At 49.7% G+C, this 14,486-nt stretch overlaps 1 protein-coding gene across 5 annotated transcripts in view; it reads left to right on the plus strand.

Moving 5' to 3' along the window:
- The window catches only part of si:dkey-97m3.1 (fatty acyl-CoA reductase 1), a 36,953-nt gene that overhangs the window by 15,191 nt on the left and 7,276 nt on the right, over positions 1-14,486 (plus strand). For all 5 annotated transcript variants that reach the window (XR_010331374.1, XM_064344509.1, XM_064344512.1 and 2 more), the window contains 5 exons: positions 8,842-9,017; positions 10,315-10,494; positions 10,983-11,160; positions 13,175-13,219; positions 13,549-13,667. Coding sequence is in view for 4 of the 5 variants with exons in the window: in XM_064344509.1 (XP_064200579.1) it covers positions 8,842-9,017; positions 10,315-10,494; positions 10,983-11,160; positions 13,175-13,219; positions 13,549-13,667 (698 nt within the window). In the remaining variant the exon portion in view is untranslated. The remainder of the gene's footprint in view (positions 1-8,841; positions 9,018-10,314; positions 10,495-10,982; positions 11,161-13,174; positions 13,220-13,548; positions 13,668-14,486) is intronic.

Raw genomic sequence — 14,486 nt, forward strand, 5'->3', positions numbered from 1 at the left:
TAACAGTGTTGCAGTGATACAGTGTTATAGAGCACAGAGTACCAGTGTTGCGGTGATCCAGTGTTATAGAGCACAGAGTACCAGCGTTGCAGTGATACAGTGTTATAGAGCACAGAGTACCAGTGTTGCAGTGATAGTGTTATCACTGTATCTCCCTCTCCCTCTTCTCTGTTCACTTTCCTGTCCTTCTCTTCCTCTTCCCTCTCTTTCCTCCCCCCCTCTCTCCCTCTCTCCTCTCTGCTCTCTAATTCCTGGTCTTATTTGGAGATGCGGTGGCTGAGGATGTGGAAGGGTACAGGCAGAGGGTCTGCTAAGATGAGACGGAGAGGGAGATGTTGTTATTTTCTGACTGCAGTTGTATATGTTCTGTGCTTCGGCACTGGCACCGTACATAGTCGTGCCAATGAAGTGTAACTGTACTGAATGGAGAGGAGGAGTGAGAGGGGATGGAGGGAGGGAGAGAGCGAGTGAAATCCAGATGTGTCTTGTCAGCTCTGGCCACTGGAGGGGAAACAACCGAGTCGACAATAAACACAAACATCCCGAGCCCAGCAGCACGCTAACGTGCTAAAACCCCACCGTAAGCATTCTCGCTCTCGCTCTCTGTTTCTCTCTCACACTTTCTCTCACTCTCTCTCTTTTTTCTTTTTTTTTTTTTCTCCTCGCTTCTGCCGCTTCCTCCAACTCAAACCATTGGCCGTGTGCCCCAGGTGACCCGGTCAGCGTTCGTCCAGAACAGAAGCTGGTCTGACCCGCGCCCTGGCTGCGCTAGCAGACTCGCGTTCCAGAGCTGTCGACCAGGAGCTTTAGCGTAGCGACGGCCTGCTTTTCAGCGCGAGATAAACCTGCTCCCGTTCAGCCCGTTATGAGCTACAAACGCCTGCAAATTACTGTGAAAACAGTCCTGTTGCTGTTATAGTCAAAGCAGACTTTGGTCTCGTAACTCTGAAAGCGTCTCAGCCTGAGGTAATCAGGTAATCTGGTGGGTATAAAAGCTCTTTTGTGTCTCGGAGCTGAGCTCTGCCGTCGAGAGAAGGGGGGATTTCTACGTTACTGAAACTCGGTTTCTTCCTGCTGGGTTTCGGTGGCTTTACGGTCCTCTGGAGGCCTCTAATGTGTGTCGTTCACAACATCTGTTGCCTGGTAACGGCGACATGGCTCGCATGGGCCTTTCAAAGGATGCTAACTGAGTGCAAGCCTGTAAAAGGGCAGTTCTTGAACCATGAAATTTAACCGTGATGCATCCCTGCTCAGAACTATTCTCAATCCCAGGTGCATTTTCTCTCTTTCTGTGAGACCTGCTATCTGGCAGTGTGATTGAGTGGCCTGGCATTTTGATGAGAGAGTAGAGTAGAGTGGAGTTGTGTTGGAGGATTAGAGCAATGTTTTGGTGAGAGTAGAGTGGAGTGGAGTTGTTGGAAGCATAGAGTTGGGTTAGAATCATGGAGTGGTGTTTTGGTGAGAGTAGAGTGGAGTTGCTATGGCTCTACTGAAGCTCGGCCTGATTGGTCGATCTGCTTCTCGGTATTATTGTGAAGACTCTCTTCCTTCTGGTGTTATTCCATCGCCCTTTGTCTTAGAGTGCTAATAAAGGAAACATTGTTTCCGAGCAGAACATTGCTGTGTGTGTGTGTGTGTGTATGAGTGAGTGAGTGTGTGATATTATGCTCTGTGTGTGTGACAGAGAGAGATATATAGTGTGTGTGTGCGCGTGTTTGTTTATGTTTACCTGCATGTAAAGCACTCGCTAAAGCTTCCTGTTTGCACTCGGAGGGGAAGTGATTGCACAACAGAGTACTGCAGGGCTGCTGGTGACATACTGAGAGAGGGTGGAATGTTTTCCTTTTATTTACTCTTATTTATAGCACTGCCGTTTCCATTCTGTTTGTCTTGGCTCTTGTTTAATTGTTAAGTACTTTGGCAATGTTGTGGTGTTCGGTCATGCCAATAAAGCATCAATGAACCGGGAGAGAGAGCGAGAGTGAGTGTAACCACGTTTAATGTATGGAGTAATAGATTGCTATAGGTTGTCTTGCGCATCCGCACATTAAATATAATTTCTGTTCGTGGCTCATTAAGCTTTATACACCCCAGTTCTGGCACCTTCTCACCGTGGTGATGTAGCAGGAGCAAAACCCAACTCCCTTATGGGAAAGGAGAAGCGACATCATTCACTGGGATTCAGGCATTTAACTACCTGTGTATGATCCCTACAGTTCCCTGTCGCAGTGGGTGACGCCATGGAGCACACCCGTCGCCAGTTGGAGGTTCAGGGACAGTGCTTACACAACCCTGCCTGACTTGAGTGTTCCTCACCAGGGGGCCAACTCCAGTTGAGCCCCAGGATATGAAGGCCTGAGCTGAACAGCAGCCACTGAGGAAGGGGGAGGCAGAAGAGTCTGGGTAAAAAGGAGTTATGGGGGGAAAAAAGTTAAGTCGCTGAAAAGATGTGGTCAATTCAGGATAAAGAACGTTAAACGCCTTTTTTACTCAACCCTCACATGGCTGCTGGTTTCTGCAGAGTTATAATTCCCCACAGTCCCTCCCTTTTCTGCCTCGGTCATAAAACGGGGTGGACATAAAAGCGGTTAATAATATACTCTTATAAATAAAGGTGCTGTGGAGGTACATTTTTGTTCTTACGGAACCAATTTTCTAAATGCACCCTGTAAGTAAAATAATGTTCTTTTTGGGTACTAAGTACCTTTTACAAATGACATAGTTACAAGTGAATTATCCATTGCTGGCTAAGGCACTTTTTCATGGGTTTTTCATGAGTGTAATATATCATTTATAAAGTATCGCTGTCAATGGCATGTACAAGAATCTTAATTAAAATAATAAAATGTGTTGACGTCTGAATGTAAGGACAATGAGTGCCTGTCTTCAGATACAGCTTTAGAATTGCTGGGAGTGACCTGTGTGATTGACAGGTCCCCCCCCCCCCCCCCGTAGGGGAACAGGCCTTTCAGGGACATCCTGCGATGGAGGTTTTGGGGGCGGGGCAGAGGTGAAAGCTTTTTTTTTTTTTTTTTTTTGCACTTCAAAGAGGATCAAGTTCATCAAGATTAGCGGGCGACGCAGTGTGGCTTTCACAGATAATCTCCCGACGCAATCTGATTAAAGCTAGCGCGGCTAGCTTAGTCACCGAGCACACGAGCCATCAGCTCCATTTTAATCTGGGGGACTGTGTGTGATGCGCTAGCAGGCTACGGCCCTCAGTCATTATGAATAAATAGCGATGAAAAAGCTTATTAGGTTTATTTCCTGTATTGGTTTACCTGTCAGTGGGCGGGGCTCACAGGTGTAGAGATACAGGTATACCTGCGATAGGCCTATACTTAGCGTGGAGCCGTTGGGAGAGGTTGTGTGCAGTTGACAAGTGGTCTGTTTACTGTAATATAGCCTAGCTATCTTAATTGTCTGTTTCGGTTGGATATTTTTAGGGCACCTTTATTTACTGTTCAATGCCAACTTCCGGAGATTGTGTGACTCTTTAAAAGGCCAAACCCTGGCTGGCTTTATTCCGAGAACCTTCTGCTTCTGATGTCAGAGGGCTGGTAGGACGATGGGAAAATATCGGAACTGTGTGAAGCCTTAAATCACCTTGTCCTTCAAATGTCCTCAGTGCGTGTGTGCTCCGCGTGCTTGCTCTGCGCACATAGTGGGCCCACAGTCAACGTGTGTGTGTGTGTGTGTGTGTGCACACTTGAACAGGCCTGAACAGACGAGCATTGTAGCATTGCTTTAGTACAGTGTGTATGTGGGTCAACATTAGCATAGCGCTGCGCATTGTAGCATTGCAATAGTACAGTATGTGGGTTAGCATTATAATAGCGCTGAGCATTGTAGCTTTGCATTAGTACAGTATTTGGGTTAGCATTGGCATAGTGCTGAGCATTGTAGCCCTGCATTGGTACGGTATGCTCGTTAGCATTAGCATAGCGCCGAGCATTGTGGCCTTTCTTGGGTACAGTGTGTGGCTTCGAACGCGCACACATCCGGGGGTACAGCAGGCCGGGGTCTGACTGGCACTGCGCGACCGCTCGTCTGTGAGGCTCCTCACTGTCATATCCCACAATGCCCTTCTCTGCTGCCGCCGCCGAACAAAGGCAGGGCTGAGGCCCACTCTTTACATCGCTCCCTTTTCTTTCCCTTTCACGAAACACTGCCCTCTCTGTGCAAACACAGGGCCGTCTGTCCGTCTGTCCGTCCGTGTCTGTGTGCCCGTGCGCCCCCTCACCCTCCCGGCTCTCACCTCATTTGCTCTCGTCACAATTTGCTCCTTGTTTTTCGCAAACTTAGAAAAATCCCGATATTTCCGAATGTCTTTTATGAGTCCTCTACACCAAACAGATCTGCAGTCCGAAGTCTGCTTTCATTTTTGCTATTGATAACAGACGTGTAACCGCGCCATTATTTTGTTAGTGAGTTAGTGTTCGAGCAGTGCTTACTGAAGTAGCACATTGAATAAGAGCGTGAAGATCTGTTTCCTTCCCTCTTCCTCTTATCGCTCATGTCTTTCTTTCCTCTCTCTCCCCTTTGCCGTTTCATTTCATATTCCTCTTTCATTTTCTTTGTTTTTTTACCTCTGTCATTCTCTGTTCCTCCCTCCTCTGTCATCTGTCTGTCAAATTAAAATTCAAGGTGCTTTATTGACATGAAATACACTTGAAGATATTGCCAAAGTGTACATTCATAAATGTAGAAATAACACAAATGTAAATTAAACCGAGTAATTACTATGTTGTAACAATAACAACCACTGTATTCGAGTAATGATGATAATGATAATAATAATAATAATAATAATGCAGAAACAAGATAAAAATAAATAAAATGAATATATTTTTGTTGGTTAATTAGTGTCTCTCCGATTATGACAAGCAGAGAAGTACTTTGCTACTATTGGAGCTGTTGGCCCCTCTCCTAGCAGGATTTGTCACTTCTATTCTGTTTGGAAATAGAAGTCTTTAATTAGTGATAATTTGTTGAAATGATGCGTCATAAATTCTGAATATTTTCCGCAGAAAGTGCATCTGTTTCCACCTCTCCTGTCTTACAGTGACCACATGTTCTGCTTTTGGTAACCAACCATGTGTTGCAACCGTTGTCAGCCTTTTTCAATTGTGTGTGGTTACTGAGCCTGTACTTGGTCAGGATCTGTCTCTGCTTTGCATCTCTGACAGAGAAGGGATACTCGACTATTGTGCAGTTTCTTTTTGGGATCTGATAGCAATTTTAGTTTTTTGTGTCGTGGTTACATCATCCCAGTATTCCAGATAAGAGGTTTTGGACTGTTTCATAACTTGGCCTACTCTGAGTTGTTGGTGAGCAGTGCTGGTATGAAGCTGGCCTGTGTGTTTTAGTTGGGTGACTGAGGGGACTCTTCACGACTGAGCTCTTGGGCTTTCTTCATTCCCTTAAATTGCAATGTGTCCTGTGGGCTCTGTCTGCCTCTCTCCTCTCTCTCTTTCCCGCTCTCCTTCTCTGTCTCTCTCTCTCTATCTGTCTCTCTGTTTCCCGCTCTCCTCGGCCTGTGTTGAGATGACTCACCGCTCTGGTACCCCCCCGTCTCTCCAGTCCCGTTCCCGTACCCCCCCCCCCGACCTTTTGAGAGAGTGTGAGATACGAGGCCCTTTCGCCCCCCTCAGCCTCTGCCCGCCACTCAAGGCCCCAGAGAGACGGGTCGTCCGCACGCGCGGAGACGCCGCACACGTGCCCCGTGGCGTTCGTAGCGAAACCCGCGCGTCCCGCGCTCCTCCCGCGTTTGAGGACGCGCGATCGAAGTTCACGTCTCGGTCTCCTTATAGCGCAACTCAACTTTATTTGCCCCAAGTGCTGTGTGACAGAAAGATCTAGAATCTTTTCTTTCTTTTTTTTTTTAGCACCAGAGCTGCCCCGCCCCACCACATAAATGCTTTCCAGAATGCTAACCTTTCACGGTAGTAATGATTCATGGGGAAAATATCATCGCAGTGTTTTTTTTCTCTCTGGGTTTTTTTTTTTCTTGCACTGGAGAGCAAAAGTGGCAGTTTCATACCCCAGGCCCGTCGTGCTGCAGTCCCAGCATGCTGGGGTTTGCGGTCAGGAGGGCACCGGGCCAAAAGTCTGGGCGTGTTGATCCGTCGCTTGGCTACGCTGCTTCGAGAGGAAGTCGTACCCGAATCACCAGATGCAGCTTGGCTTCATGTAGAAACGGTTTAATGGTCTGTGGAGATCACGATCCATCACCGCACACAGAGATTCTATTTCGGGTTATTGTTTGTGCATCTTGATATGTTGAAATAATGGAGGGTTAACCCTCAGCTGTGTTACACCCTCACTCTGCTGAACCCTCACAGTTGGCTGCTTTCCATGTCCTGGCTTTGAGTGCAGAAGCACTTTTTAATGGCTTCTGTAACTCTTACGTTACTTATTTCTATTTATTAATTCATTCATTTTATTAATTTCAAATGCTTATCTGATGGGAAACCTTATCTAGCCGTATGCTGACCCGTAGTGCTGAGGACAAACAGTGAGTGCAGTTTGACCTGCAACATGCAGCCCAGCACAGCTCGGCACAGCTATAGCACAGCTCTCAACATAGCGCGGAACACCTCAGCACAGCTTACAGAACCGCTGGAGTAGTGACCACGCAGAGCCAGCCTGTGCAAACACAGCATAAATCTGCACAGTCAGGAGCAGAAGCTTTTCAGCTACTAATACAGGAGGCCATTAGTAGGGGTACTAGGTGGGTTAACATGGGGTTCAAAGGTCAACGGTCAGACCTGAATGGCCAGTTGAAGCCAGGTACTCGTGATTGATGGACAGTTTGGAGGGGAAACGTGAGAGGAGAGGGAGAGATGAAGACAGCAGCTGCTGAACAGTGTTCTCCGTGAATGCAGCACGGCAGGGAATTCTGGGAGGGTAAGTGTCTCTAAGCTGCTGAAGCGGTGCGTTAATAACAGGTCGGTGTCATAAGATGGCCCCCGCGTGAGTCTGCGGGGTGTGGGAGGGGCGGAGGCGGAGTCCGGAGTCCGCTGCAGCAACTCCGGTAAAACGCGATCGCTTCCGGCAAATTCCCCCCGACAGGTGCGAATGACGCGCACAGGGGGAACCGGGAAACGTCGTCTACGCACTGCCTCCTGGGAAATTACGCGTTTCTCACGTTTGGGAATGTATCTGGGAATGCATTGCAGTGTGTAAATCTTAGGTGATCATAGGAAAGGAAGAAGACTATGTGCCTTTAAGACTTACCGCAAATGCGCAAGCAGTGCGGGTATACGGAAATCCCCGGACTTCCGTGCTTGACGTGACCCAGAATATCATGTACGCATCGACGCCTGCTTGTGCGCTCTTTGGTCCCAGATATCACAGATCATTGCGCTAAACATAGCAACTGTCTTTTTACCTTAGTAACCACCCGCAAATTCACCGAGGTACGAGTTTCCATCTTGAACTGTTATGGAAGTACCTTCGTTGATACCGAGTTAGGAATCTTAATGGTTATTTATTGTAAAATTTCTGAGATATCGTGAAAAATATTCAGTTGTGAATTGAACACGCAGTCCGTTCACCTTCCTCTCGTTTACCACATGTTACTGGTTTGTGTGTGTGTGTGTGTGGGCATGTATTACTATCTTTGTGCGAACCAAAGGTCCCCACAAGGCTAGAAAGATGAGGAAAATTACGCGAGGTGGGGGCCTTTTGCTGGTCCCCCACAAGTTCAAGAGGCTGTTTTAGGGTTAGGACTTAGGGTTAGGGTTACAATCAGGTTAAGGTTAGGCATGTAGTGGTTGGGATTTGGGTTCGGGTCAGAGGTTACAGAATGAATGTAAGTCAATGGGAAGTCCTCACAAGTATAGCAATACGAACACGTGTGTGTGATGCTAATAGTTCTGGAGTCCCATATACCTGTACACCCAAACGCCTGTACACGTTTTCCTGTACGCCTGTCTACTCGTACACCTTTAAGTCTATACACCAGTACACATGCACCGGCATGCGCTCGCGCTGAGCGTGCAACCCCCCAGTCAGTCCTCGCTGCCAGCCCTAGCTGGTTCCTCGTCGCCGTGGGTAACGAGTACTCCAAAACGCTGACACGAACCTAACCGCGCGCGCCGTCGCGCTGCCGAAGCCGTCTTGTCCCGGAAGAAGCTCTCCTTAGCAAGCTCAGGGCTTGGCGCGTTGCCGCGGAGCTGCTCGGCGCTGGGGGGGCACTCCGCAGGGACAGGAGCCTCCGGACGGGCGGCGGGAAAGGCGCGTTTAGGAGCGTCTGCGCTTCAGAGAGAATGCGTGACGCGTGCGTCTGTGTGGAATAAGAGGCTCCGTGTCTGTGTGCATGTATTATTGTGCGTGTGTGTGTGTGTGTGTGTGTGTGTGTTTGGTAGTGTGTGGTAACATGCAGTGTGTGTTAGTGTGTGTTAAGAAGCAGTGTATGTATGTTAGTGTGTGTTAAAATGCAGTGTATGCTAGTGTGTGTTAGCATGCAGTGTGTGTTAGTGTGTGTGTGTGTGTGTGTGTTAGCATGCAGTGTGTGTTAGTGTGTGTGTTAACGTAGTGTGTTAGTGTGTGTGTGTTAACATGTAGTGTGTTAGTGTGTGTGTGTTAGCATGCAGTGTGTGTTAGTGTGTGTGTTGGTGTCTGTCAACATGCAGTGTATGCTAGTGTGTGTTAGCATGCAGTGTGTGTTAGTGTGTGTGTGTGTTTACATGCAGTGTGTGTTGGTGTCCATGATGTATCAGCATGCAGTGTATGCTAGTGTGTGTTAGCATGCAGTGTATGTGCGCTGGTTATTCTGCGTGCACTAGTGCGCACATTTGCTCTTGCGTAGTCTGACCCGCTCGCTCTGCGTTGCAGCTGTTCGACCGCGTGCGGGAGGATGACCCGGAGTTCCACAGGAAGATCGTGGCGATCAGCAGCGAGCTGATCCAGCCGGGCCTGGCCATCAGCCCCGAGGACGCGGAGAAGCTCTGCTCCTGCGTCAACGTCGTCTTCCACTGCGCTGCCACCATCCGGTTCGACGAGCCGCTCAAGTGAGCTCCGCCCAAATGCTGTCCCACAATCCTCCAGTGTCAGATGCGAAGTAGTCACTGTGTTGTTCTGGGGCTATGTCGTATCTTTACCGGCTGTGAGGATAGAAGACCATGTTAAATGCTGACTCCACTCACCAACTAAGTGAGAACTGTGGAGCGGTGTCCAAAATGGCTCCCTCATTCCCGATTCCCTGCTATTCTGTGAGGTGTCCTCTTGCTCTTTACTCTCTGCCCAGCTTCCCCGTGTTTTTCAGAAGAGGGATTATTCTGTTGTTCTATCGCTCAGGTCTGAGCTGATTTACTGCCTCTCCGCTGTCTGCTTTCTCTCCAGGTGATAAATGATTCACAGAGATAATGGCTGCAGAACCTCATCGCTGGGTTTATACTGCAACCAGGAATATGAGAGAGAGAGCGAGAGAGGGGAAGAGGTAGAGAGAGAGAGAGAGAGAGAGATGGAGGGGAGGGATGTAGAGAGAGGAAAGGGAGCATAGAGTTTGAGAGGTGTGCGTGTATGTGTGGGGGAGGGGATGACTCATTATCTGTGAGTAGTAGCTTCATTTTAACTGGATCTATAGCCCAGGACAGTTAGTCCACTGTCTCATTCCACACCGCACTCAATCAGTTTTCATTGCTTTCTCTCTCTCTCTTCCTCACTCCATCATTCTCTTGCGCTCCCCTCCCTCACTCTCTTCTGTGATTTGCTGTGTGTGCCAGGAGACTGGCTTGTCTGGGAAGGTAGTGAAGGTAAAAAAAAAAAGCTGTCAGGTGCTGTGAAGCATGCACTACTGTTGCCTCAGACCTGTGGCCTGGCCTAGCCTAGCCTAGCCTAGCCTTCAGCAGGGGAACCAGCTCCTGTCCTGAGGCCTGGGTTCTCTGTCTAGGCTCAAATCCAATAGGGCAACACACTGTTATCTTAGCATTGTGCTAAACCATAGGCACCCAGAGTCATGGATGATTTTTGAAAAACTGTGTAAAAGACAGTGGTTGGAAGCGGAGGCTTTTAAAAGAACCCCTTCCCTTTCCCAGACCGTCAGCCTCGGCTGTCAGACAGTGTTTATGCGGATGGGCCCATAGGTACAGATTAGGAGTCCTTGGAGGAACAGAGGCATCTCTATCTTTCTCTCTCCCTCTCTCTCTTCCTCTCCTTTCCACAGGGGTGTGGTCTCTCTCCCCTTCTCTCTCTCTCTCGGGCATTCACCCTCTCACTAAATTTCCCTCCATTTCTCGCCTCTCGCCGTGAAGCCGATTGGCTGCTCGTAGCCGTGAGTGACGGTGTCGCCCCCCCCCCCCCCCGCAGACTCGCCCTGCAGCTGAACGTGATCGCCACGCAGCAGCTGCTGAGCCTGGCGCAGAAGATGCAGCGCCTGGAGGCCTTCATCCACATCTCCACCGCCTACGCCAACTGCAACCGCCACCACATCGACGAGGTCATCTACCCCCCGCCCGTCCAACCAAAGAAGCTCATCGACTCGCTGGAGTGAGTGGCAGCCGGCTTGGCCCCGCCTCCTAGTGCTCGCGCCCCAAAAATGCTCACGCCCTCTGAGCCGTTTACCTCAGCGCGCGTGTGCCTGAGTTTGTCCTTCGTGTTTAGTTTTATCTCTTTTTTTTTTCCATCCATGATTTAGTTTTTATCATTTTGTTTTACTTTTAGGAATTAACGTGTATTTGGTGAAGTTCTGTAAGAATCAAGCACCTTCTTAACAGAGTGAGTTACAACAGCAAATTAGACACATTAGACACTGAACACGTACACGTATACAACATTTTAATTTGCTCAGACGAATAGCATTGTTTAAATGGCTGGCAAATTGCACCGATTAAACTCAACAATATCCATCGAAAACGAGGGCAGCTTGAGTTTAGTTTCTTGGAGAGGCGTGTCCCGCTTTTCTGTTCAGTTTACAAAAAACTAAATTTTTTTTTAGTTCCCGCTTTGTCTTACGATGGTAACCTTGGTGATGACAGGTGGATGGATGACGGCATGGTGCGTGACATCACGCCGCGGCTGATCGGGGACCGGCCCAACACCTACACCTACACCAAGGCGCTGGCCGAGTGCGTGGTGCAGCAGGAGAGCAGCCGGCTCAACATCGGCATCATCCGGCCCTCCATCGTGGGGGCCAGCTGGCAGGAGCCCTTCCCCGTGAGTCCCCCGCCCTGTCCCCCGCCCCCTGGCCCCGCGCCCTGTTACCGACGGCCACGCCCTGTTACCACCGGCCACGCCCTGTTACCGACGGCCACGCCCTGCCCCGCCCTCTGGCCACGCCCTGTTACCGCCGGCCACGCCCTGTTATGACGGCACGCGCACGACCCCTGTTACGACGGCACCCACGCACCCTGCCCCGCCCTCTGGCCACGCCCTGTCCCCCGCCCCCTGACCCCACGCCCTGTTACCACGCAGCGTGCCACGCCCTGTGCTTCCACCGGCCGCACTACCGAGCCACCTGAACGGCTACGTAACCTGCCCGCCCTCTGGCCACGCCCTGTTACCGTCGGCCACGCCCTGTTATCGACGGGCACGCCCTGTTAGCGGCCGCCGTTCCCCGCCCCACCCAGCCATGCCCAGTAACGGACGGCCACGCCGTATCCTGCCGTGCCATGCCCTGTCCTGCCTGACCACGCCTTGTTATTGACGGCCACGCCCTGTCCTACCCCCAGCCACTCCCCCCCATGGTCTGCCTAACACTATGAGATGGGGTGGTTTGCAGAGGTGGAAGATCCGGGTTCTGAAAGTCGAGGTCATTCCCAGTGTTTTGTTCCAATCACCTGGATTTGCTAATTAGCGTAATTCTTCAGCCAGGAGGCGGAACTAATTGGTGAAATTCTCTGGCTGAGTTCATTGGTGGGGGGATAAACACATGGCAGGACGTGTAGTGGTATCGTGGATTCGGTGTCAGAATCGGTTCCGCTGTTGATAAAAGAATCAGTTCAGCTGTTCAGTTCGGCTGGATAAAGCAGTAAGAGTATAGCGGCAAAATGCACATTCCAAACATGCAGAAGGTTTTAGGTTAGCTTTCCATGTGCACACTTGTTCTGCAGTATGGTTGTTTGAGAGGGGAGCGCATATAGTGTTTCAGATCCGACGATTCTGCATTCCGAAACCATATTGGTTTCCGGGAAGGGCTCAGTAATTTGATCTCGCGTGTTAGAGTACATGCAGACAGCTGATTTGCTGTAAAGCTGATAATGGGGAATTTTAAAGGACGCACAGGGATTACGTAAAGTGCACATGATTCTGGCGACCAGTTGATTGTGAAGCACGTGCTCCCTGTGAACATGTGACCCTGTAATGGCCCTGTCGTAATGTCATGAGTGGGCGGAGTCTTGCGCAATGGGTGGCGTGTTCACTGTGACTGTGGAGCAGTCGGGCCATCTTCACACTCCTCTGATGAGCTTCCCAGAGTACAGCAGAGCCTGATTTAGACCGTGTGTGTGCACATTAGTGCCTCTGTTAATGGTTTGTGTGTGTGGGGTGTGTGTGTACCTGTACATTAATGCCTCTGTTAGGGGTGTGTGTGTGTGTGTGTGTGTGTGCGCCTGTACATTAGTGCCTCTGTTAAGGGTGTGTGTGTGTGTGTGGGGTGTGTGTGTGTGTGTGCCTGTACATTAGTGCCACTGCTAGGTGTGTGTGTGTGTGTGCCTGTACATTAGTGCCTCTCTTAAGGGGCTGTGTGAGTGTGTGAGTGACAGAGAGAGATGTACTTCTCTCTTCTGTACATGATGAGCTCTGCTAAGAGCTAAAAATGTTTCTGATCCCCTGTGGGTCAAGGACTTTCAATGGTACAGACGTGTCCAGAAAGCTTCGACAGTGGGAGAGAGACACACATGCTCATGCCACACACAGCCCTAACAGAAGCACTAATGTACTGAGACACACACACACGCACACAGCGCAGTACAGCGTTTCATGCATTTTTAAAGAGCTGCGATATGCTGTTGATAAATGGTGTTGCTAGCGTTTGCGCTAATGCTGGGACTACACAGTGCTGGCTTTGAAGGGCTCTTATCTTGGCCCGGGCAATAAAATGTGTTTTAATTGTAATTTTCCCTGGTAATGCACATTCTTTCGGGGCATGTCTGAGGCTGTGATGATGTCATCACTGATTGACAGATTCCATGGCATCTTGTGACCACTTTTTTTTGCATTCCTTTCTCAGGGCTGGATCGACAACTTCAACGGGCCTAGCGGGGTCTTCATTGCTGTAAGTATCATGTGATTTGCCTTTGCAGAATAGGACGTGATGGCCTGTACACAGCTAAAGAATTCTACTGTAGGGGTGTGTTCATACAGTAAAACACCAGGCCCTCTGCATTGCTTTTGGGACCAGTACATCTATTGCTTTTGGGACAGGTATCTCTCCATTTCTTTTGGGACAGGTACATCTGGGATGTTTTTGCAGCAGTTCATTAGACTGTAGGCAGGGCCATTAGTTAAAACAAAAAGATGTTGGAGGACAGGGATATGGATCGCAATTTCCTGTCTCCTCAACTGTACTTCCTGTATCCTGGGGGGTGTTTTGGGGCCCTGCAGGCAGGGAAGGGGATCCTCCGCACCATGAGGGCCAATAATGACGCTGTGGCCGACCTGATCCCAGTCGACACGGTCGTCAACCTCACCCTGGCCGCGGGCTGGTACACTGCCGTGCACAGGTGAGCTATATGCACACAATGCACAGGTGAGATTATGCACACAATGCACAGGTGAGATTATACACACAATGCACTAGTGAGATTACATACACCTGCAGTGCACAAGTGAGCTATACACACAATGCACAGGTGAGATTATACACACAATGCACAGGTGAGCTGCACACACACACAGTGCACAGGTGAGCTATACACACACAGTGCACATGTGAGCTATACACACACAGGGCACAGGTCAGATTATACACACCTGTCATGCACAGGTGAGCTACACACACAATGCACACGTCTGCTATACACACTTTGCACAGTGAGCTATACACACAATGCACAGGTGAAATTATACACACCTGCTGTGCACAGGTGAGCTGCACACACAATGCACAGGTGAAATTATACACACCTGCAGTGCACAGGTGAGCTGCACACACACACAGTGCATGGGTGAAATTATAAACACACCTAGGCTACACACACCTGAACAGCACATACCTGAACTATACACACACAATGCATGGGGGAGATGATACACATCTGCAGTGCACGTGCAGATACACCTGCACCATGCTTCAGGGGGCGCTCTCTTCATTGAACCGAAAGCACTTTATTTTCACCGTTGGTGGTGGTGAGGTGAGCGTCTGTTTATAGGGCCATTCAGTGCCATGGTTTGGATAGACAGTCGCCCGGCAACACGGGCGTTCAGGAAGAGCGCTAGCCACATCTCCAGGGAGACGGTTGCCGCGTGTGCGTGTTGGTGTAGGTAGCGCAGAGGGCAGCGGAGTGGGCGGGGTGCGGTTTGTGCTTTTTTGGCCGCTCCTA

Source organism: Anguilla rostrata, chromosome 7 (genome assembly GCF_018555375.3).
Source record: "Anguilla rostrata isolate EN2019 chromosome 7, ASM1855537v3, whole genome shotgun sequence".
Lineage (NCBI taxonomy): Eukaryota > Metazoa > Chordata > Actinopteri > Anguilliformes > Anguillidae > Anguilla > Anguilla rostrata.